Source organism: Hibiscus syriacus, unplaced genomic scaffold (genome assembly GCF_006381635.1).
Source record: "Hibiscus syriacus cultivar Baekdansim isolate YM2019G1 unplaced genomic scaffold, ASM638163v2 tig00110505_pilon, whole genome shotgun sequence".
NCBI classification, from domain to species: domain Eukaryota; kingdom Viridiplantae; phylum Streptophyta; class Magnoliopsida; order Malvales; family Malvaceae; genus Hibiscus; species Hibiscus syriacus.
The window spans coordinates 840,033-865,511 of record NW_024062765.1 but is presented as its reverse complement, the minus strand read 5'-3'; the positions used below and the strand labels follow the sequence as shown (position 1 = coordinate 865,511).

The 25,479-nt window shown below is 34.5% G+C and overlaps 2 protein-coding genes, 1 non-coding gene and 1 pseudogene across 4 annotated transcripts; 1 reads left to right on the top strand and 3 right to left on the bottom strand.

The window, feature by feature from the left end:
* Window positions 1-3: 3 nt before the first annotated feature.
* LOC120130039 (delta-aminolevulinic acid dehydratase, chloroplastic-like) lies at window positions 4-4,367 on the bottom strand. 2 transcript variants are annotated; one of them, XM_039147388.1, is made up of 13 exons: window positions 4,267-4,367; window positions 3,748-4,074; window positions 3,256-3,367; window positions 2,945-3,018; window positions 2,663-2,731; window positions 2,504-2,587; window positions 2,341-2,410; window positions 1,959-2,014; window positions 1,285-1,406; window positions 836-907; window positions 662-743; window positions 495-572; window positions 4-398 (listed from the first exon to the last, which is right to left on the bottom strand). In XM_039147388.1, the coding sequence occupies exons 2-13, from the start codon at window positions 4,051-4,053 to the stop codon at window positions 225-227; spliced, it is 1,299 nt and encodes a 432-aa protein (XP_039003319.1). In that variant the 5' UTR covers window positions 4,054-4,074; window positions 4,267-4,367; the 3' UTR covers window positions 4-224. The 2 variants fall into 2 exon arrangements, with proteins under 2 accessions (XP_039003319.1, XP_039003320.1); XM_039147389.1 differs by lacking the exon at window positions 4,267-4,367 and adding an exon at window positions 4,195-4,216.
* Window positions 4,368-7,476: 3,109 nt separating this feature from the next.
* On the bottom strand, window positions 7,477-8,434 carry LOC120129967 (annotated as a pseudogene).
* A 7,772-nt stretch (window positions 8,435-16,206) lies between these two features.
* Window positions 16,207-16,291, top strand: TRNAM-CAU. The gene is given in 2 exon segments: window positions 16,207-16,244; window positions 16,256-16,291. It is a non-coding gene; the product is annotated as a tRNA-Met (tRNA).
* A 150-nt stretch (window positions 16,292-16,441) lies between these two features.
* Window positions 16,442-20,374, bottom strand: LOC120130051 (filament-like plant protein). Its single transcript, XM_039147399.1, has 5 exons — window positions 20,109-20,374; window positions 19,362-19,521; window positions 18,663-18,861; window positions 17,059-18,452; window positions 16,442-16,967 (listed from the first exon to the last, which is right to left on the bottom strand). The coding sequence occupies exons 2-5, from the start codon at window positions 19,470-19,472 to the stop codon at window positions 16,587-16,589; spliced, it is 2,085 nt and encodes a 694-aa protein (XP_039003330.1). The 5' UTR covers window positions 19,473-19,521; window positions 20,109-20,374; the 3' UTR covers window positions 16,442-16,586.
* Between the last annotated feature and the right edge of the window lie 5,105 nt (window positions 20,375-25,479).

Genomic DNA, 25,479 nt, shown 5'->3' with positions numbered 1-25,479 from the left:
TTATTATCATCCCAAAATTCAATTTATTTTAGATTCAATATACCTCGATGGTGTTCTAATTTTATTTACTCGAGGTTCTATGGGGGCATGGACTACAAACTTCTAAGTTGAGCATTCTACAACAACTCCGGCTCGTTCTAACATCTAGCATTCTCAAATGGAAGGTTTAGAGTCTTGAGCTTTTATTGCAGAATCAACCAATGCCTCGTAAAAGGAAAAACAGACTAAGTTAACTTCTTCTCACCACATAAACACCTTGCAGCTTGTAGAGCGAAATATGTAAGGATAATGTCGGCACCGGCCCGGCGTAGGCACATCAAGGATTCCATCATGACCCTTTCTTCATCAATCATTTTGAGAACACCACCAGCCTTGATAATGGAGTATTCGCCAGAAACCTGGAAAAAAAATTGATTGAGGCAGGAAAGTGAAGAATATAAAATAAAAAATTAACATTAGTTAATTTAGGAGACGGGAAAAGTTAAGGAGAATACCTGGTATGCAGCAATAGGCAAAGGAGATTGATTCCTGAGCAGTCTTATGATATCCAAATAAGGGAGACCGGGTTTGACCTATGATCCAGTTAGATAGACTTCAGCATGATGGAAGCTTAGGCATTAACAAAACGAACTCAAAATTCATTGAGAAAAGTCATACTGACCAAAAGAATGTCAGCTCCTTCAGCCTCATCTTCATGAGCTTCAACTAGTGCTTCTCTATAATTTGCAGGGTTCATCTGATACCTGTTTTTAACAACCGAGATCAACAATCAAATTTAAGCACAAAAAAATCCCATAAAAAATGCAAAAAATACAATGTGTAAGTAAAATCATACGTTTTTTTGTCTCCAAATCTTGGATTAGAGTCCAGTGCTTCTCGAAAAGGACCATAAAATGAACTTGCATATCTGTTAAGCCAACAAATGACAAACAACAAATTTCACACAGGCAGTGAAGCATAACTGTGAATAATCTCTGTCAACACAGTTTATTTGTGCAAAATGTTTAATGACCAAAGCATGGGATCACTCATAATATCTTGTGCAATTAGATAGCAACACGAAAAGGACTATTGCTTTTGAGCAAGCCAACAGCATAACACCATTCTACTTGTTTCAGAGCTTTTTTACTATGATAATGGGAAAATAATAAAGATAGTAAAAACTATGCAATGGGTTAACATACTCAGAGATCCATTACCATGCTTCAAAGAAACCTACTTTAAAAAACTGATATAGCTACAAACAGACAACTGCAGGATTGCAAGGGGGAATAGTCAGATTACTTTGCAGTATAGGACATGATAGAAACATGGTGGAAGCCTTCAGAGTCAAGGGCAGCACGAATAGCTCCCACACGTCCATCCATCATATCGCTGGGACTGACAACATCAGCTCCAGCTCGGGCCTGTAAGAATACACCACCAAAAAAGACAAATCAAGTTAAACCAAGCAGAAAAAGAAAAGGACATAAAATAAGCATAAGAGACCTCCAATATCCATTCATGATTAGTAAACTCCAAGTATTACACTTATTAGCCATTTAAAGCTGTAACAACAAATTTACTTTCTTTAAGTATTTGAAACACTATTTCTTCAAATTAAAATATCACTAAGATGTTATGTCTGGGATACGTATCAAGACCTAGTGATACTGACTGAAGCTAGCAGCAAAATTTTGCTTTCTTTAAGCACTTGAAACACTATTTCCTCGAATTAAAGTATTAATAAAATTTATGACTTAGATAAGTATCAAGACCCATTGGTAGTAGTAGGGGAGAACAGAAAATCACAAAAGCAAAGAAGATAATAGAAAATTTTTGTATGAGACATAAGTGGCCACAACAAACACACCACAAGAGCAGTAAGCAATCACCATTATTGCATTTAGAATTCTAAAGAATACATTAGATTTCTTACTAGGTTTAAGTATTTCATCAACACAATCTAAAAATATTACCTGGGACACAGCTTGCTTGCATAATTGATGCACCGTCTCATCATTCATTATAACTCCTACAGGTAAAAGAAAGACATAGTAATTGGTACTTCTATGCACATCACAATGCAAAGCTTAATATATTTATGTGAACATTTTATATTTTGACCAATTACGAATTTCTTAACAACACATGTATCACTCTTCTAAGTTAACTTGCATGGCAACGTGGCAGATCAAGAAACAGATCAGGAAGACAAACACATGCTTTCTGGTATATGATCATATATTCAATTGAACCCTTTACTGATTAATTAGGCTTTTTTTGCATTTGTATTTGAATAATATCTTTTGCATAAAATACTCCAATTTAGCAGCCAAAGATGTATGAAGTATATCTTACCATCTTCTCTGACGATACCATCATGACCATCTGAGGAATATGGATCTAAAGCAACATCCGTATAGATAACCTAATGAAGCAATAAGTGATCATCATGATTCAATTTATAAGGCCGCAAGCACTAAACAAAATACAAATAAGAGAACCAACTTCATTGACTTACAAGGTCAGGAAATTTGTCCTTAAGCAGACGAATTGTTCGAGGTACTAAACCATTGTCATTGTAGGCTTCGTCTCCTGTCGGACACTAAAGTACCGGAAAAAATTACATGCATCAACATATGAAACAAAACAAAAAGGATCTTAGTGTGAGAATCAAAACCTTTAGCGCATCTGGAACTTTGGGGAAGAGCACAATACTATTAACGCCAACATCCCGGGCCCTCGCCACCTGCAATATATAATGTGCACGTCAAAATAACTTTACAATTGACACATAAGTATGTAACATACTTGTTTACGTTTTTAACTTCAGTAATCAATAGAATATTTATCAGAGTTATATGAAGAGATAAGTCATAAGAACAAGACATGCAACACTTGAGCTCTAGCTCTGAGGCGAATGCAAATTGTTTACGAAAATGATGCATAATCAAAAGACCACCTCTTCAACAAGTCCATGTCTCCATCCAAGCCTATAACATCCTGGCATAGCTCCAATGGGTGTGTCCTCCTGACCTGCAGGTTGAGGGAACAGTACCAACTAGATGCGAGCACATACAGGAAGGAAAGAAAGCGAGAAAAGTATCACAAAAGTCACAAAAATGAAACAAGAAAATATTAATTTTTACATTTATGATTTGTGGGTGCTTATCACCACGATCTTTGATATAATAGCTCCTCTTTTAATATTTAACTTATCAGTTCCATATTGTCACCAAAAACGAAAAACATTAATATCCAATGAATACCAACCTTCATGAATAAAAAGTGGATATACAAAATTTGCTGGAGATATACTTGTTTCCTGGAATGATGCTCTCAATGCAGGGGACTTGCGGTTACGACGAGGGCGCCTGGTAAGTTGCTAATACAAACAAACACCAAATGAGAAAAGAAGAAAGGAAAAGTGCACCAGTTGGCAGCAAAACAAAATTTATAACTTGAATTGTTTTATTTAATTTCATGAATTGACTAGATGTAGCGAACAATTGATTATTAATTAAATCCAATTCACAAAACAAGAAAACCAAAGCCGTGAAGTTTCAAACACATACTAAAAATCTAAAAAGTCACCACCATTCAATAGACCAAAAGCTTGCCGATAACACTCCAAAACTACTCAAACACAACCAATTTATCACAAATTCATTTTACATTAGGAACTTGCACATTAACATAATAAACAAGTATTATAAAAGAAGGGCAGAAGATAAAAGGCATCATTATTTCATTTTAAACACTCACATAAGGTTGAATGACGGGAGTCCCAACAGGAGCAGCTGGCTTAGGGGGCACTGGAGGAGCTTCAGGTGCATTCCCAGCTACAACAGCAGCCTCGCATTCTTCGATACTCATTTCAGCCTTTTTCACATATCCATCAAACTTTTTGCACGCTCTCGCCACAAAAAGGGGCCCAGAACGTCCAAAGATTGAAGTTCTAGCCGAATTGAACTTTAAACTAGAGATTGGTCTAAGACCAACATAGTTTTGATTCTCAAAACCTTTAACTGAAGGAACCGTAGAAGGAATATTTACAATGGTGGAAGCCATAACACTAAATCCTCACGATCTCTGAATCATAAAGAGATTTTAACTAAAATAAAAATACAAATCAGGTAAAACAAGAAATAGGGTACACGATAAATTGATTAGTAACAAACTACGAACATAAAGAAGATGAAAAATCCGAACCTTTTCACCGTGAACAAAAAAATGAAAAATATAAAAGTAGAAACAGGAAGAGACTGGGTACTCGAATCTTACCTTATCTGATGTGAATAGATAGAGAACCAATGAGAAAAATAAGAAGGGATATTTGAAAGAGAAAAAAGGGAAAAAGTTTATATATATTTATACTGTAATTTCTGAGGTCGAACAGAAGAACCTAGCCTTTGTCTTTCATTTCGATACCATTTGATCAATATTTTTCGAAGTAGCACCTTTTTAGTTGAGTTGACGAAAAGTGTGTCTCTGAGGACGCGTCTTACTGTGTTTTCGCTGAGTTGGATACCACGTGTAGAAGACGCATCCCCGGAGACGCGCCTTTCGCCAGCTCGACTGTCACGTATTTTATTTAATAATAAATATTTTATTTTTATTATTATTATAAATTAATAATATATTATGTAAAGTGTTTCGATTATAATGTAAGAATTATTAAATGTATTTTGTTAATGTGTGTTAAAGGTGGAGTGAATAATCTACATTAATATGATATAACAATATATGAAAACTAGTTTTGACTTTATTGTAGTTATAGGAAAAATGTATGAAATTATAATATTACACATATAGTTATATTATTATTTTTGATTTTGATTATCGATCTATTAATTTTATTAGTTAATTATTTAAATGTTATCAATCTAGTCATCTCATATCAATATTTAACGAAAATATTGATGCATAAGTTAATAAATTAGTATAATTACATATTTAATCTTCAAGACTTACATATTTTATGAAATTAGTCTTATTGAAAATTTAATTTAATAAATTTAATCCTCCAATCAGAACATGAAATGTGTCATCGTATACATAAATTTTTTAATAACTTTTAATTTGTTTAATTTAAAACTCAAATAGTTGGAGAATTTGAGTTACATAAGAGAGAAGAATATGATTTTGGTGTGAAGAATGAGGGAGGGTTGAGGGGGTTTATATAGAGGAGGAGGGGGTAGTTAGGGAAAACGGATGGGAGTATTTATGACATTTAATGGAAGGCGCGTCCCCGAGGATGCGCTTTCCACACGTGGCAGTCGAGTCAGTGAAGGCGTGTCCCCGGGGATGCGCCTTCCACACGTGGCATCCAACTCAGCGAAAACACGGTAAAGCGCGTCCCCGGGGACGCGCCTTTCGCCAGCTCAACCGAAAGGGTGCTACTTCGGGAAATATTGGTCAAACGATGTCAGAAAGAGGATATTAGAAAAAATTAATGTCAGTTATATCAAATAGCCCAAAAATAAGCCCACCACCACCAAGACACCAATCACTCTCTTTGAATATGGACTTTACGCTACTCGCTTCCTTAGCCACCACTTTTTTTCTAACTCAACCTATTCGATCACGAATCCCAAATCATAAAATTTGTTTAGAATTTTTCATAATCATTTTTAATTAATTTATAAAAATAATATTTAAATTATTAATTTTTAATAATTTATATAATTAAAAAATAATATGTTTTTAAAAATAATTTATTGATAATATACACCATATAAATGTATATATATTTAAATTTGAGATTTAAAAACAATCATTTCATCATTAAAATCACTCATTAAATTTATTTATATTTTAATTATTAAAATATATTAAAATAATTTTATTAAAAAATTATATAAGATAAAAACGTGTCAAATTAATCACCTTCTTGCCTTATGGAACAAGGCATACTAGAATTTTATATTTTCTCAATAGTTAATGTAATGTTAATATTCACTGTATATATATATATATAATATTATTACTATTTTTTATATTATTGATATTTACAATTTCTATTTATTATCTTTGACAGTGATATTATTAAATATATTCACAATTATGAAATGATCGAAAATACTATTCAAGGATCAAGTTACCTTTACTTATTGGGATCTTTTTTCTTATAAATCAAAGAACAAGAACAAAGAAGTCATATGCAAATCTTAGAAAATTTCATTAAACATCAGCTATAACCGTAACTAGGGATGGCACTGGCTTCTAATTTCAAAGGCATGAAAACAATTTCTCCAGTCAGGGTCTAGGGTTATCCAAAGAGAATGAAAACTGGGGCTGTTGGCTGTACACAAAAACTATAATAAAAAAAAACAGTGCAGTTTCTATTTTCTTTTACAAGGGCTTATTTTGTTGACACCAACTCGTACCGGTCTCGGATCAATACACAGTTCCCGCAGAATCAATCTCTTTTTATCTTCTTCAGTTAGCTAATGCCAGACCTTAATAAACATGTTTGAGAGTTCAAGAGTCGGCGGCAACAGTGCGAGAGGGGATGTTAAATTGTCGCTAGAGTTAAGTTTACATCGGTCTGCTGAACGGTAACCGTTTAGATCCTTGTTCAACTGAATTTCTCCATAATCTGTACCTCACTCTCCTAGTTTATCATAGGCTACCGGCCAATTCCTCACGTTTGCCCCTTCAATCGTACTTTCTGGCTGGCCGATCACGATTTATCCGCCTATTGAATGCTAACAATCTGTTCAGCAGCTCATACGGACATACAAGATACGATTTCAAGAACATGTTCAGCAAGTAATTAATGTGATCATCAATTCACTATAACAAGAACAGAAAATTAGGATATCGTTTTACCTATTCTGCAAAATGCCTCCATAAATAATGCATAAAAGGAACGTGTTTTAACAGGGGAGAAGAATCTAGTGACATTTTATATAGTAATAATGCAATAAATAACCCTAACGTTTGACAATAATTTCAAACTTGATCGTATTGTTTTTTTTTTTTACATTTGGTCACTAAATATTTAACTTTGGGTCAAAAATCACCTTTGATGGATAGAAATTATCAATTAACTGACGGTCGCCAGATGTTGACAGAGCAAACACACATGGACATGGAAGTTAATGTGACATGTCCATGTCGGAGATCATGAGGACGTAGTTTTGCCACTTCATAATTTTTAAAAATAAAACAAATAATTTTATTATTAATATTATTTATATTTAATTACTTATGATCAAACAGAGAATGACACTCTATGATTGATGTTTGTTTAAAGTAACTATTAAAAGGAAAACATATGTATCACTCTTTGATTGGTGTTTATTTAAAGCAACTATTAAAAAGAAAAACATGAGGGAGGGGAATCAAACCTGAACAAAGACTATGAAATGACACAACCTTTGCCACTAAACCAAACTCCTTATTTAGTTCATTATAGTTAAATAATGAATTAAATAATATTTAATAGATACTCTATTTAAATTTAATGAAAGAAATTAAAAAACTTGTTTATATTTTCCTCTCGTCATCGCTACCCCCAATCTCATGACCTTCCACAACATCTTCTTCTTCTTCCTCTTCATCGTCATCAATATCATCAACTTCTCCATCTGAAACATTCTCATCATCGTCATCCTCGTCATCTTCATCATCATCTCTCCCTACTTGCTCTATATGAAACCTGTTGGCCTCATGGTTATGCACATTTACTCTTCTACCTATTTCAGTCTCTTCTCCATCAGTATCACTGTCATCATCTTCATCCTCATCAGTAATTCCTTCCTCTTCTTTACTATGCCCATTATTCATTCTGTTGGGCTGATCCTCTCCATCGATTTCCCCACTCCCTGTATCCTCCTCCTCTTCATCCTTTTCATCCGATTCTGGCCTTTCATTCCCCTCGGCGTCCATTTTATCCATATATTTCAACGATTTAATCAAACCAAAAACTCTAGAACGATAATCCTTAACTCTGGTAACTGGACACTGATAATAAAGGTCAAGCGAAACAAACTTAAGCTGAGCAAGTGGGGCAAGATCCTCAATATATTGAATCCGACTGTTGGAGAAGTCGAGATCTCGAAGCGAGTCAAGGCCAGCTTCAAAGAGGAACTCAAGTCCACTAGCTATTCTGTTGTCAGAAAGGATAAGCTTCTGGATATTTCGTAGGCGAGGAAACTGTTCTAGGGATGAAACCCCTATGTTGGCGATGGAAAGGTGTTCAAGATTCTCAAATTTTTCCAAGAGACTAGGCGGCGGGATTCGACCTTGAACACACTTCATCGCACCGTCAAGTGTCAGGGTCCGAGCCGCTGTGTGGTCCGTGTGTCCACTAGCGTCGTCTCCACCGCTCTCTCCCAGCTCTCGTCCATCAATAACAACAACCTAACCCTATTTTTCTGATAAATCAAGAGTTCGGATCCAACCCGTGTAAACAACTTAAACACTAAAGTTTTTTCCCCTTTTAGATGTGCAGATCCAGTTCTTCCTAAGTCCCCAGCCCTTGTAAATACAATTAAAAAGAAGAGAAAATCCCAATCTCAAATTTTCATTAAACAAGTGTTTTAATTCTTTTCCATTAAATTTAAATAGAATATTTATTAAATATCGTTTAGTTCATTATTTAATTAAATAAGGAGCTTGGTCTAATGGTAAAGGTTGTATCATTCTATAACCTTTACCCAGGCTTGATTCCCCTCCCTTGTGTTTCCCCATTTAATAGTTGTTTTAAACAAACACCAATCAAAAAGTGACATGTGTCATTCTCTGATTGATCATAAATCATTAAATATAAATAATATTAATCATAAATTTATTTATTTTATTTTTAAAAATTATGATGTGGCATAATCACGTCATCATAATCTCCGACATGAACATACCACGTTAGCTTTCACATCCATGTGTGCTTGCTCCGTTAACATATGATATTGACAGTTAGTTGACTAAAGGTTTCCATCAATGGTGATTTTTGACCTAAAGTTAAACGTTCAATAGTTAAATGTTCAAAAAAAAATAATACGGGCAAGTTTGACAGTGTTGTCAAACGTTTGGGTTATTTTGTTACATTATTCATTTTATTATATAATAGTCTGGTCTTATTTCTCGATGACGGTAAGCTAACATGAAGCTGGTGAAGAAGTGTTGTAGATACCCGTTTTTGACCAGGCTTAATATATATATATATATTATTATTATTAATAATTATTATTAATAATTATTATTATTATATTATTAATACTATTAATATTTTTTTTTGCAGGCACCCACCATTATATCAACTACCCAACAACTCTCACTATTTTCACTAAACCACTGCCCACCACTAACGAACTTGCTGGCCACTACTCCTACTTTCATCACTTTTTAAACCTCTTTAATTCTCAAAATAAAAGGCATAACTCAGTCTTCACGGGGGGAGGATCTATATACGTGAGAAGTTTTCTGAAAACCTTTCACAATATTCCGAAGCCTTTTCCTTTAGTTGTCGTGATCTGAGCAGAGGTTGATGGTCGAGGTTTTTATCATCAGTTGATCCTGACATTCTTATTTTTGAATCGTGTGACTGAGTGATCCATGGAGTCTAAAGGCGGGAAAAAGAAGACTAGTAGTAGTACGGCCTTAGTCTACGAAGTTCCTCTCGGTTACTTCTAGGGATGGCCATGGAACCCGAACTCGACGGGTTCCGACCTGATCCGATCGGGTCGGATTTTTTTTAAAAAAAGTTCGGATTCGGATCGGGTCAGATCGGATTTTATATTAAAATTTTTGGAGTCGGGTCGGAGTCGGATTTAAGGTTAAAATAACCCGACCCGACTCGCATAGTTACTGCATATATATATATATATATTTACTTTTTTTGCTTTCCCTATTCCTAGTTTCCTACCCTAGTCGACAAAGCATCTGCAGCATATCTTCAAAGTTCAAACACTTAAACCAGTTAAACGCTGAGGTCAGATCTCTAACTAATTTCTTTTGTAAATTCTCCACCGAGGGTTTGAGCCACCGACGCAAGCGCATCAACTCGCTTTTTGATTTCTATACTTCAGGTATTTGATATCTCTGCATCTCTCTCTCTCTGTTAAATTCTCTAAGCAACAAAACAGATAACCATTCATGTATCTCTGATAAATTCTCTCTGTTAAATTTTGTTTTTGAGATATCATTTCTTGATTTTTGTTACGGACAACAAATCTTGTTTGCAGCATTTGTTTTTAGATCCAGCTTTAACAATTACGTTATGTTTTTTATATTGTTTGTTCAGTGTAAATATTCCATTTTGACAGTTGTAGTTCACTATAAATGGTTCATTTTGATAGTTATTCTGGTTTATTGTTAGATCCAGCTTATTTCATCTTTTTTTTAAATCATATTCCATCGTACTTAAACATTTCTGTTTGATGTTTGCCTTTGAATTTGGAATATTCGAGTTTGACGAAAATTCTGGTGATATCTATAATTTTTCTGTTTGATAAAACCTTATTGTTTTAATGGTTTCACTTTTCAGTGAGACAATAATAATATTGTTTCTCCCTGGGTGGAAACTGTAAAATTATTATTGATATCAAGGAAATGCCATTCTTTATACTTTAGCTGTTGAATTTTTTTTCCATGAAGAAGCATGCTAAGAGGATGGCCAAAGCCTCATGTTACTAGTCGACTGATGTAACTCCAAATTCACATAGATCGTATTGGGTGCTTGATTTTATGACTTTTTGAGGATCGCTTTGGCTCTCATAATGCGAGCAAAAATGATTTTATGTTAGTTTTGGGATCTGAGTATCACAGTGATATATATATATATATATATATATATAGTCACACATATGTTGTTCTAGTTTTACTCGTTATCATTGTTTATTTTCACTTTTGAAACCTAAAATGAAGATTCATTTTTTCGGTTGTTGACTTGTTATATTGCTAGTATCTGTAACCTATAATAAGCGAATGTGTGTTTCAGATTCAACTTGTACTTTTAATTAGCCTACAAGGGAAACTTAGGTTGACAAAATGGTATTCTCCTTGCATTTTTGCTCTTTCTAAATGTTGTGTTCATTTGATGTAGCTAATTTTACTTTATAACTTAACTTTTGCAGTTATGGATATATTAATTGATTTAAGTTTAGGATATATTAATTGATGTTTTTATCATTATTTGTACAGGAAATGTCTAACTTGGGAGAGAATTCCATTTCATCCACATCTCATACTATTAACTCTCCACAACTATCAACCGAGGGAAGTCCATCACCAAGTTCTGAAGGAAATTCAGTTCCTACATTAAGTCAACCAAATGTTGTGGTTGAAAATAATGTGTCAAGCGAATGCACTTCATCAAAACTAAAGTCTATGGTATGGGATCACTTTAAAAAAGAGAAGATCAACAATGAGTGGAAGGCAATATGCAACCACTGCAAAAACAAATTCAATGGTGAATCTAAGAATGGGACAAGTCACTTGCGTGATCATATCAAAAGGTGCAAGAAGCGAGTTCAAGTAGACATTCGACAACAAGTCTTAATAGCTAATCAAAAGAAGTCGGATGGAAAATTAACAATAGGGGCTTTCTCATTTAATCAAGATGTGGCAAGGAAAGAGCTTTCGAAGATGATAATCATGCATGAATATCCTTTATTGATAGTGGATCATTCACAGTTTAGAAAGTATTGTTCTAGTCTACAACTAGGGATGGCAATGGGTCGGGTCGGGTCGGGTTTTTGGGCCACCCGACCCGACCCGAGAAGAAAGGGTTCTCCACCCGTGACCCGACCCGACCCGACAAAATTAATGTTTCATCCGACTCGACCCGAAATAATAAATAAAATTTTAATTCAATGAAAACAGTGACTTAATTGAAAAAAATTATATATGGAGGGATATTATTGTAATTATCCCTAAATATATAAGATAAAATTATATATATTTTCGGGTCGGGTCGGGTCGGATTTTTTACCCTAAACCCGACCCGACCCGACCCGAACAGTGCATTTAAAAAAAACCCGACCCGACCTGACCCGAACCCAAATTTTTTTTAAAAAAATCCGACCCGATCGGGTCGGGTCGAGTCGGAACCCGTCGGATTCGGGTTGAGTTGCCATCCCTATCTACAACCTATGTTTGAAATGCCTACTCGCAATACTATCAAACGTGATATTTTGGATCTGTACGAAAAGGATAAGGGAAATATGTTGTCAAAGTTGGAGGCTAATGAAGGCAGAATTGCTATAACAACTGACATGTGGACTTCAGACCACCAAAATAAAGGATATATGGCTGTTACTGCACATTATATTGATAACTCTTGGAGTTTACAAAAGCGCGTTATAAGGTAATTGTTTAAATATATTTATACATTTAGTTATGTTTCGATATGTTTAAAATTAATTCATTTTATTTGTTGTTTTATTAGGTTCGAATATGTACCAACTCCACATACCACTGATGTCATTGCTTCTAGTTTGATGAAATGTTTCTTAGATTGGAATATTGATAGGAAACTCACATCTATTACAGTTGATAATTGTAGTATGAATGATGGTGTCATTAAGTTGTTGGTTGATAGGATGGGAGCTAATACGCTATTGCTTAACGGAGCTTTTTTCCACATGCGTTGTTGTGCACATATATTGCATTTGATTGTTAAAGATGGATTAAGTGTGATTGGAGATGGTATAGAAAGAATCCGTCATAGTGTTCTTTTTTGGAGCGCTAACCCAAAAAGGTGGGAACGATTTGAAGAGGCGGCACGACAATTGCGTATTTCAACTACAAAAAAACTATGTTCTGATGTTAGAACAAGATGGAATTCTACCTTTTTGATGCTCCAAACAGCTTTATCTTATAAGGATGTTTTTACTCGTTGTGTGCAGTTACATCGTGACCCTTTGTACAAGTACTTGCCAACAGATGATGATTGGGTTTTTGCATCGGTGATCTGTGATAAGTTGAAGTTATTCTACGAGATCACCGAAGGTTTTTCAGGTACAAAATTTACTACAGCAAATCTTTATTTTCTGAGTATTTGTAGGATTAGGGTGGCATTGAATAAGTGGATTACACATAGTGATATCATTATTTCGAGAATGGCAAAGTGCATGTTGGAGAAATTTGAGAAATATTGGAACGATATGAATGGTATCATGGGTGTTGCCACAGTTTTAGACCCAAGGTACAAAACAACATTATTGGAGTATTACTTTGAAAATATTTATGGGGTTACTGCTGAACATGAAGTTGAAAGAATTGTGCAATTATGTCGGGATTTGGTCACAGAGTATGAAGAAAGAATAATGTCCTCAAAGAATGAACCTCAACCCTTCAACGGTGCATCTTTGGATAGTGTTCCAGTTGATTTGGGTAACCCAGGTGATTTTGATGCTTACGTTTCAAGGAAGAGACAAAAGAAAACACAAGTCATATCTGAGTTAGACCGTTACTTAGAAGTGGATGTTATTTCTAGGACGTCGGACTTTGATATATTGACTTGGTGGAAGACAATTGGGCCACAATTTCCTATATTGCAAGCTATTGCAAGAGATATTTATGCCATTCCGGTTTCTACTGTTGCTTCGGAGTCTACTTTTAGTAATGGAGGGAGATTGGTGAATGCACAACGTAATAGACTTCATCATTCAACTGTAGAAGCTTTGGCTTGTTGTCAAAATTGGTTATGGGCCGAAGAAGGTACAAACATATTTATCAAGTAATTTTTGCATTGTTTTACTTATATGTTTTGTCATTATTTCTTATTAGATTTTATTTTCATTTACGATGTTTTAGAATCAAACTCAAATGAGGGCAACTTTTATGAAGATGATGAGATCGAACAAGATGAGATACTGTAAGTAATAATTTCATATTTGTTACTTTACTCCTATCATAATCTTTTTTTAAAATATTAATTTATAATTTTATTTTATAGGATTTGACTACTTGAGTGGTTAGCTAAGATTGAAGAATGTGAACTTGTCAAGCCGATGGTAATGGATGTTTTTTCCATCGAACATCCGTATTATGTCTCGTTTTATTATACTTATGTTTGAACTTTTAACTTATTTAAGTATTGTATGGATTTATAATTTTAATTGTGAACATGTATTTTAATTATGGATTTATAAAATTGTTTCCATGTTGAGTTTTTAAGTGTTAGTTTTGATAGGGATAGAGAGCACCATATGAGATGTATCTTATAAGGATGATAATCTGAATGTATTTTAATTATGAATTTAGTTTTGAAAGCGGTAATTGTGAACTATATGTACTAATATATTTAATATCCCTCGTTTCTATTAGAGAGCACCATTCTGTGATCTGTGATTGTAATTTGTAACAAGCCTTGAAAAATGAAAACTAACCCAAACCGTGTTTTGCTAAGCACATTGCGTTCATCAAACTGCTTGATTGCTTGTTATGAGCAAGTGAAAGACTTGGAGCTTTGGAAGAGCTCCAATGGCTGCTGGGATAAATAAACATTAAAATCGGGTCGGATATGATCGAGTCGGGTCGGGTCTGTTTTTAATAAATAAAAATAAATTCGGGTCGGGTCGGGTCGGGTTTTAAAATTGTCTATCTGGTCGGGTCGGGGTCGGGTGAAATTATAGTTTTGTCGGGTCGGGTCGGGTCACGGGTAGAAGACCCTTTCTTTTCGGGTCGAGTCGGGTGGCCCAAAAACCCGACCCGACCCATTGCCATCCCTAGTTACTTCATTGAAGACGTCCGACCAAACGGTGGTATCAAGAAGTTCAGATCTGTTGCTTACTCCAACTGCGCTCGCAAGCCATCCTGATATTCCTTTCTGAAGTTTACCCTTACTGACCACTGTTAGTGGTCTATTTACTTTTATTTGCTTTTACTAGTTTGTTATTATTTTTTTTGACCCAAAATTCTTTAATTGTTTGTTTCACTTAAGAAAGGAATCTTTCTCTATTCGTTTTCTTTTATTTTCTTCTTGCAAAAAGAAACAATAAGTTCTATACGCTTGGACTTATAGCTGAGACGATCTAAGCAAAGTGTGGCTTTGTAAATTTATCTTGTTCAATAGTTGTTGCATGGAATCCGTATCTAGGATATAATCTATTACCCTTATAACTTTTTAAGTGACAGCAGACTTGTTTTGATTTCCATTAACCATGCCAAGTTTACTTTTGGTCTGGAAAGTTCTTTGTAAATGGTATATGATTTTCATTCTTGTTTTGCTTTGTGGTTCGAAAATGCCTTTCAATATATGGTGCGGTGGATGCAATTCTATGATTGCGAAAGGTGTACGGTTCAACGTTGAGAAAAAGCAATTGAGAAATGGGGAGCAATGCTTGAAGCTTATCCACATTTGATTCTTGAAAATTTTAAAACCAAGCTCGGTGAATGGACATCACATTTCTTAAGTGGGGCCACGTTTGTTGCTGATAAAGATGACCACGTTTTCTTAAGCGTACCATATTTACACATTGTTTAACATTTTTTCTCTTAATTCATTTAGTATTTTTTTAATCTAACATTTTTTAGTTTTTTTTAGGGACAATTTTAACCGATCAAAAGTAATTAATTCGAATCGAATTTTTTAAATTTTATTTTTCGCAATTAAAGATAACTGATAAATTAATTGGTACCGAAAGGACGGTTCAAGGGTGCTAATATTTCTTTAACCGTAACCGACTCCCGAGCCCGATACATTTCTGGTAAAACGCAGATCATGTAAGATGGTGTTCGATCTACCTAAATATCGTTTTAAAATGATCGGTGACGACTCTAACCCTATCAATTCAAGTCGAAGCTCAACTCCTGACCCAACCGAAAAACGGTTCCCACAAGTGTTGCGCATTCTTTGGTAGTCTGTCCTTCCAATTTCCCAGGCTTCGATGGTCGATAGCACCATACAAGGTGGTTGAAACTCCATGACAAATAGGATAAGGGTTCCAGTATCCTAGAATACCAGATGCAGGCGTCAAAAACAAATCCTTTTGGCTGTTGATCTCCTTTCTTGTGTGTTTCAGTAAGTAGGTTAAAATATTTATAAATAAATACTATAAGGGATGAACACCAGGGGGTTGTAGCGCAGTTGGCTAGCGCGTAGGTCTCATAATTTCCGAGTTACTTGAGGTCGAGCCTCTTTCACCCCATTAATCTTTTTGTCCTTGACTTTTTTCTTTCAAAAACAAATCCGCTTGCCTGTTGCTCTCCTTTCTTCTGTGTTTCAGAAAGTATCTTACTATTTTTAAAAATTCAATAAACATATTACAACATGGGGTGGTGGCGCAGTTGGCTAGCGCGTAGGTCTCATAGCTTCTGAGAAATCCTGAGGTCGAGAGTTCGAGCCTCTCTCACCCCATAATCTTTTTGTCTTCAACTTTTTTCTTTTAAAAACAATCTTGTTGGCTGTAGCTCTTTCAGGAAGTAAGTAGAAATTTAGAAATGAATGCAACTAAAAATTAAAAAAAAAAAAAGGAACATCAGAAGGCATTCATTTTCATGAAATGAATGTTGAAATTTCAATTTGAACACAACCATTCACGAATAGTATAGATTGAGACAATCTATCAGTGAACTAATAATTACCTGTGATTAAACAGCATTTAATCACGTCTTTGAAATGACACAACAATTTTACAACTTGTCCAAGTGATTTAAATTTCCAGTTGTATCCCGTTCTTACTCAGAGTGAAAAATTTTGCAAACCTGTTTCTGTTCTTCTCGGAACTGACATGATTGGACGACACAATCGATGAAGACGAGGATGACGATGGGGGTGTGTTTCCATTGTTCTTATCAGCACTAACTCTTGGAGACTCCGGATCTCTTTTGGGTGAAGATGCTTCATTGGAACGTAAATTCCAAGGCTCTCCACCAGCTTTAGGAATCAATGATCCTTTTGTAGGGAACTCAGGTATGCTCGTGGTGTCGATTAGGAAGTCTTCCAGTGTTGCAAGAGATTTCAGTTGTTGTCCTAAAGATGCTATAGTCTTTTGACACTCAGCAAGTTTTCCAGCAGCAGTAGCTAAGTCCTCCTGCCATGGTGTCTCAGGACAATCAGATATAATATCCCATGTTTATAGAACTCCATTAAATCTATAATCAATGGGAAGGCTGAAGAGTTACCTGTTTTATCTTCACTTCAACATTTGATTTAACGCTTTGCCGTAGCTCAGCTTCCTGTTGCTTCCTCGACAGCTCTTCTTCCAGTTCTTGACACTTGACAGTAACTTGCGCTGACAGTGCTCTTTCCTTTTCAACTTCTGTTTCTAATAAATCCATCTTTGCAGACATTGTTCGAGCATCTGCTTCAATGCTAATGAGTAGAGACTCCAAGGTTTTCTTTGCTTCATTTGCATTAAATGAAACCTCTGCAGACAAAGCCCTTTCCTTTTCTAATGAGTTAATCTTTGTTGACATTGTCTCTACATCTGCTTCCATGTTCTCAAGTTGAGATTCGAGATGTTGCTTTGCATCATTTGCATTACAGAGCTCCCTTCTCAACTCCTCCAATTTCATTTCGGTGTCCCTCAATTGCAGCTCCGATGCTTCGAGACTTTCTCTGGTTTTGGTAAGAGCAATTTCTAGTTCAGCCTTCTCAACGTCTATCTTCTCAAACTTCTCTTCGAGTTCCGCTGTTTGATGGGTCATGGCCTCAAGCTCAGCCTTCAACAAGCTATCACCATCGTTATTAGATTGTTTTGCAGTAGCTCTCGATTCAAGACATTGGTTTTCGCTCTTGGTTTCAGGCAATGCAGCGAGTAGTTCCATCTCAAGAAAATCATCCATGAGCTCAATCTCAATGGAAGAACCCAGGAGGTTTCGGTTGACAACCTTTTCATTTTTGAATTGATCAAGTTCTGCAATTAAGGCTGATGCCCAAGAATCAGAACAACCAGGTTCTCTGTTTGCCTCTAAGCCACTCATCTTGTGATTATCAATCTCCACGAGATTAACCCGTTCTCCACTGTCTGATTGACTATCTGTAAGGGATTCGGCATACCTTGAAGAGGCATTCAGAGATTTTCCAGCTATGGCTTTGAGTCTTCGACACTCGGCCTCGAGCTTTGCTACCTTCTTTATACTCTCCAAGTGTTGTTTGCTAGCTGTTTCAGCTGCTTGGGTGCTCAAGTCCCTTTCAATTGTTCTGATTTCCATCTCCTCCAATTGAGATGAGAGCTCAAGCTTGAGGTCTTCATTTTTCTTCTCTAAATCTTCGATCTTTCGCCAAAGTTTAGGATTGAACTGCGGAGGGGGCTCGGAAATAATAGCTTTAGCTTGGAGCTCAAGCAACCGGCTTTCGAGTTTGGATTTGGTAGTTTCCCAATCCTGGGCAGCTTTCGCAACAGCTTCACGGATATTTTCCTCCTGCTCGTCTCTTGCTTGTCTTAGCTGCCTTACACATTCCTTGAGAGCTGCATCAAGATGGCTTACACGATCTTCTAAAGCCGAGTTTTGCTGAACTGCAGCCTCGAGTTTTTGCTTCAACACCACTACTTCATTTTCTGCAGTCTCCCAGCCTAAAGTTTAAAACAACCAAGTAGACCATGGTAAGCTATGTTGTTAGAATTCATCGCTCCCGTGAGAGCATGTATCCGTATCCAACACTCATTCTTGAGTTCAAGTAACAAAGATAAAGAGTAGACCACAACTAACACAACAAAGATGAACCTGAAAAATGAATACATCATCTTAGAGCACGTTTACTAGCATGTGACCCTACGTTATACCTGCAATAGCTTCTTCTGCAACTTTGGAATGTTGCTTCACCAAGTCCTCTTTGGCACTAATATTAACTAGTGCAGCTGATAATTTCTCCGTCAGGATCTTAATGCTATCGGTAACTTCTTCGGAATTGTGTGAAGCCGTCGACGACAGTTCAGACGATAGGGTGTCATTATTCGGCAGTGGAGACACCTTGGAAGCATACTAATTCAACAATTAGAGATGAAAATCAATCTTAAACTGGGAAAAAACAGGCTGAATTCTGGATCAAATAACCAGAAAATGACTAGCTTACTCGAAAACTTAAGCATAATTTAATTCGATCATAGAAATAAAACAAGAAAAAATAATATTGGTTTCAGTTGCTCACGAGCAACATAGAAGAAAATCTGAAAAGAATATTGATAAAGAACATTGATGCTTAAAGGAAAATGAAGACGCGAGTAACATTGACGCTTGAACTTGCATATTCCGACAGCTGACTAATGCTATGAAAAAGAAATGTTGGAAAGGGATAAGATAATGTAATAATATTCATTCTTCAAGTATTTCATTTGTCTGCTATCCAAGTCGGACAATAGAAAGAATCGTCGTAACGAAAATTGAGAGCAAAATATACATATATAAATGATACAAACAGAAAATCTCCAGAATTTCACATTAGCATTTAACCAACAACGGTTAATTTACACACAAAGAGCTACCTGATCATCGGAGTATCTCTCGGAATGTGATGACAACGATCCGGAACTCTCAGTTTCTCCACGACTTCTCTCGGAAGACCTCTTCTTCCACAACCAGTTCCTTTTTTCCATAGCAAATTCCAACTATCGAGCACCAATTTGCTCATAAGAGATTGTTCATCTGCACATACACACTAAGAAGCCAAACTTAGTTCAAAGATGTCACCGTATACACACCAGAAAATCTTTTTAAAGGATAGGAATCAATAGGACAACCTATGACAAAATCTGTTTTACTAAAAGAACACGAGTAAATCCTTTAAAACAGACAGAACTTTCAACAATCTAAAACATTAAAAAAATAACATTACTTGACTTATTCATTTTCTCAACTTTGCTTCAAATCTAAACCTCTAACTGTCCAACCCCAACAACAATAGATAAAACTTTTAAACACCCCAAAAAGGTTTTTATTTTTTTTGTAATAAACACTATCACCAGACACCAACCACTTGAATAAAAAAGCAATGCCATGCAAGATGAAATTCAATCAATGAAAAAATAGCTGAGTAGAAATACCCAGAAATCAAGAACCCAGTAACTAGGATCCTAAGCCTGAGGCACCCATTAAAGCTAAAGAGATTCTTCCTGAGATTTCATAAAAAAAAAACTAAATAAAATCCATATATAGAACCAACTAGAAATGAAATAGAGAAACAAAAACAATTTGAAAGAATCGGAGCAGCTGAGCTGACACAGATCGAATACCTATGACCGGAGGTGAAGAAAGAACCTAAAGCCAGATGTGGGACTAGAAAGAAACAATGGGAAACAGAAGTAGGGTTCAGATTTGAAATCCTAGTTTTAAAGAGTTAAAAAAAACACTAAACAAACTCTGCAAGAAAATCTGTGGAATGTCTGTGGATAATCGGGTAATAAAAAACACTAGTTTAATCAAGTTTTTCAGATAATTTGGGTTTCTATTTCTTGGCCTTTTCTTTGCTTTCTTGTTCTCTTCGGGTTTTCTCTCTCTCTGTCTCTCTCTCTCTTATAACATATGAAAAATAAACAGCATGTGGTTTGTGGATGTGAAAGAGTTGGACGCCTCAAACTCAAATAAAAATAAAAATACTTTTTCTCTTTGTTCAAAAAAATTCAAAATACTTTATGCAAATTGTCTATTATTATTATTAGTTTTTGAAATGGAGTTGGTCCTTTCTTCCCGCCCAGGGCAATGGATGAACTGTAGCATAGTAAAAACATTCACGGCGACTTTCTAATCGATCTTCACCGTTAAATTCTTTGTGGGTGTCTTAGAAAAACACAATCAGTTAAAACAGAAAACTGGAAAAAGACTAATGTAGTTGAACGTTTGGCTGATGTCGTGTCTTACAAAAAAAAACCTTTTTTTGGGGTCTCTACCTTAAAAATCGATTGCTCTGATGTGTTACTGAGAAATGAGAGCGTGTTTCTGAGCTTTTTCTTTTTTTTACTTTCATTTCGGCAAGTAGTTGAAGGAGAGATTCCACCACCGCCGCTAATTTACTATTACCCATGCTTATATGTCCTTTTTTATTATTTTATTTTATCACATCATTATAAAAATAATTATTAAATTATTATAAAATATAATTAAGTTTTATTAAGTTTTCTAATTACTATGATGTGATCAAAAATTTCAGATAATATACGATTTTGATCAATTTTTTTTGGATTTGCGAAAATGACCAACAAAATCGCAATGCGATCTTTAATTCGCATTGCGATATCTACTATCGCAAATTCGCGTTGCATTTCGCGTTGCGATAGTTGAAAATCGCGTTGCGATAGTTGAAAATCGCGTTGAGAATCGCGTTGCGATTTTCCATTTCGCGTTGCGATTTTCCATTTCGCGTTGCGATAATCTACAATGTCATTGCGATTTTCAAATTCGTTGCGATAGTCTACAATTATCGTTGCGATTTTCCAAATTCGTTGCGATAGTCTACAGTTGTTGTTGCGAAAGTCTACAGTTGTCGTTACGATTTTCCAAATTCGTTGCGATAGTAAAAAAAAAAGATTTTGTTTCTTAAGAATTTTCTCTAAAAAGATAGTATCCGCGCGGACGTGTCGAAGACACGTATTACCACGACCACGACCACGAGACGAGACGGACGGCGACTGCGGCGGCGCGCGAGAGTCCCCCTTGTTCTCTATCACTCAACAAGGAAGTGGGAAAGCCAAGCCTTAAATATCATTCCCAATAGTGTTTCCAATACTATGTGGGATTTGAGCATTACCAACACTTGTTCCCAATACTATGTGGGATTGAGCCTTAAATAGTGATATTATTTTTGAATGTTTTGCTTAAAATTGCAATAATCGCGATTGATTGTAGATTGACTTTTAATTATGACATATTTAATCGTATAATACTAATGCAATTGGTTGCTGATTCAGTTGTTTTAAGGTGCATGATTGTTAATTGTTTCCTGAATAATCACATTGTATTGGAAACAAGTGTTGGTAATGCTCAATCCCACATAGTATTGGAAACACTATTGAGAATGATATTTAAGGCTTGGCTTTCCCACTTCCTTGTTGAGTGATAGAGAACAAGGGGGACTCTCGCGCGTCGCCGCCGCCGCCGTCTCGTCTCGGGTCGTGGTCGTGGTCGTGGTAATATGTGTCTTCGACACGTCCTCGCGGATACTATCTTTTTAGAGAAAATTCTTAAGAAACAAAATCTTTTTTTTTAACTATCACAACGAATTTTCGCAACGAATTTGGAAAATCGCAACGACAACTGTAGACTATCGCAACGCGAACTGCAAAATCGAAACGCGATTTTCAACTATCGCAACGCGATTTTCAATTATCGCAACGCGAAATGCAACGCGAATTTGCGATAGTGGAGATCGCAATGCGAATTAGAGATCGCATTGCGATTTTGTTGGTCATTTTCGCAAATCCAAAAAAAGTTGATCAAAATCGTATATTATCTACGATTTTTGGTCACTGAGGTTATTTTCTCTTATATATTGTATTTACTTATTTATTGATATGATATAATATTATAATTTATTTTTTATAACTTTAAATATTCAATTATCAAAATTATCATTTGAACATACTTTATTTTTTTATAATATATTTTACCCTTAAATCTTTTATAATGTTGAAAGTGAAAGTTTGTATGTCAATTCTTATATATTTTCATTATTAACGTGATAGTATGGTCTATGTCACTTTATATTATTTTATAATAAAATAATTTAAATATATTTTTATAATTTTAAATGATTTAAAATAAAAATACATCAAATATTATGGAACTTTGTTCAAATAATTGTATTGGTCGTTGATTTTCTATAAATTATAAAATGATCTTTAGAATTGTTAAACTGTCACAAAATATTTGTTACGCTTTATAAAATTAATACAAAATAGTCATTAAATTTTATTGAACTGTTATAAGATGTTTATTAAATTTATCGAAATTTATAATTATTGTAATATTAAAATCATCATTTTATAATTTTAAAGATTAAATGTTATAAGATGTTTAATTTCTGGACCTTGAAACAATGATGATTTTATTGAAACAAAAGAAGATATAACCTTAACAATGTAACCAATCACGGAGAAATTTTGTAACTATGTCCACTAAAGCCTCAAACATAAAATAAAATAAAATATCTAAAGGTGCAATAATAATAAAAGCTTTTTTTTTTTAATCTGACGCTCATTATTTATAGTAACTCAATAATCGTTGATAGTATTCATTTGTTTCTATCCAATTAGAATCTTTAGAGATAATGAAAAAGTGACAAACGAACCAAAGCAAACTTACATGCTCTTCGCAAAATAGATATGAAAACATCGATAAGCAACTATAAAAAAAATCTAACCACCGAATAATCATAAATCAGATACGAACGAAGTGAAAATCTATCACATAGATAAACGAACAATGTATCATAAAACAAAAGAAATATCTTATAATAACAGAGTAAAGCGAATAAATTACATATTAGATATCCGTTAATCTGTGGATATTAGCAACTATGGTTCGTTGTTAATTGTAGCTTTTACTAATGGGCCTACCATCGAAAAGTCAATAAGGATGTCATGATCCTGATTTTGTGATTAAATATCCATTAATCTAATGGATAGTTTCAATTTTTTTATAATATCCAAATATTAAATAAAAAGGTGTCATGTATAAGACAACCATACATGTGTATTCAACTCTAACTAAAACTTAATAGTATTTTAATTTAAACATTTGAATTCTAATTTGTGTGGTAGACTCGTAGTATATAAAAAGTTAAAAAGATGGTACTAGTGTTTGAATTTGATGCAACAATTCAAATGTTCGTGGTGTGGGGTATGTATTCAATAGTACATCATATCTTTATTAGGGGGGGAACAGTACAGCACATGACATTGAACCGATACATGGCCAATGTGGGCCAATGTGCTGCGCATAAATAATAATTCAAAGCAAATATGGGGGATCATATCAATATTATATGCTGGCTCATCACTTGCCAATTATGTTCCATGAAAAAGGAGGTTCATGGACCTATATGTACACGCTGGATAATTTCTTTTTTTTTATTAGATTAATCTATCTCATCTGTGTGCGTGTGTGTTTTTTTAAATTTGACTAATAATTATAATTAAAATCAATCATTATAAATATTAAATTATATAATATAATTTATTGAAATTAATAATTAAAATTAAAATAAGTTATTAACTGTTGAACTGTAACTAATTCTACAACTACATAATCCATACAAGATATGCCACATTTTATTTCACTATATAAAAATTGTAACTAAATTTATATAATGAATCACATTTTTTAAAAAAAAAGTTTTAAAACAATGAAAATGAAAAGAAAAAAACCCAAAAAAATAAAAATTTGAATATTTTTATTTTCAATTAAAAATCTACCATAATAGAACACAATCTTTAAAATTATTTAAATTCAATGGTATACTTTTTATTTCATTTAATTAAGATTAGATTCTAACAGTATACAAATTTAAGAAAAATCAATTTAAAGTGATATAAAAGAATTTAACTTGACATATTTAATAAGATTAATTAAAAATTTAAATTTTAAAATTTCAAATATGAAAAATAAAAACAATTAAATAAAATATAAAAATTAAATTTATTACTCATTTGCAATAGAAAGTTTGTACTTTTAATTCTCGTGGCACAAAATAGAACGATCCAAAAAGAGTAGCGTAATTACTAATGGCCTAGCCTTGTTATTGGGCTGAGATGAAATGCTTTAAAGATTAATCCAGGAATGGTACGGGGCTTATGGATCGAGTAGAGTAACGTTTTCTGACAGCAAACAGCCCAGACCCAAAGTAGCACACAGAGGCCTTTAACACAACATAAAATGCTTGAGCTTTCTTGTTGTGCCAAAGAATCTTGAAAATTTTGTCAAAATCCGAAGCGAACAATATGTTCTACACACTCTCATTGTCGCATGTCTTTTATCTTTTCAACAATGGGAAACACAAGACAACAACGAAGACGAAACACTGAACAGAACACCAACCGTACGTGTGGCTCACATCGACAACAACTCAGCCGATTAACTCACTTTCCACTCAACTTTGGGTGAGACCCCAAACGTGTCTTTTGTCTATATCACACTTTGCATCTTCACCACAGATTTTTTTTCTCTGATTAATATGGTTTAAGTATAACATAATATCTGTTTAAAGATAATTCTCAAGTATTTGACATTGAACGTTAAGATCCTGACATTTATGGTGTTCAAACTCAAAATCTCAAGAAATAATAACAATTCTTTTACTGCAAATATCGATTAATTCATTTTTTTTTATAAAACAAAACCCCCCTAAACATTATGTGAATCATAATATCAATGAGATTTCGATCCCTGTTAAATATTGTTTTGATCAAATAAAATAGATTTCAATAAGTCCTGATCGATAATTATTTGTGCATGAAATTATCCGGCATCACAATTAACAGGTACAGCACGACGTGGGCAGTCTCACCGCCTGTGACTAGCTCTCGCACCACATCCACATCTGTGTCCTTTAAAAAAAACCTTAAATCCGTTGCACTAAAAGCCAAGGAAAAAGAAGAAGAAGAAGATAAC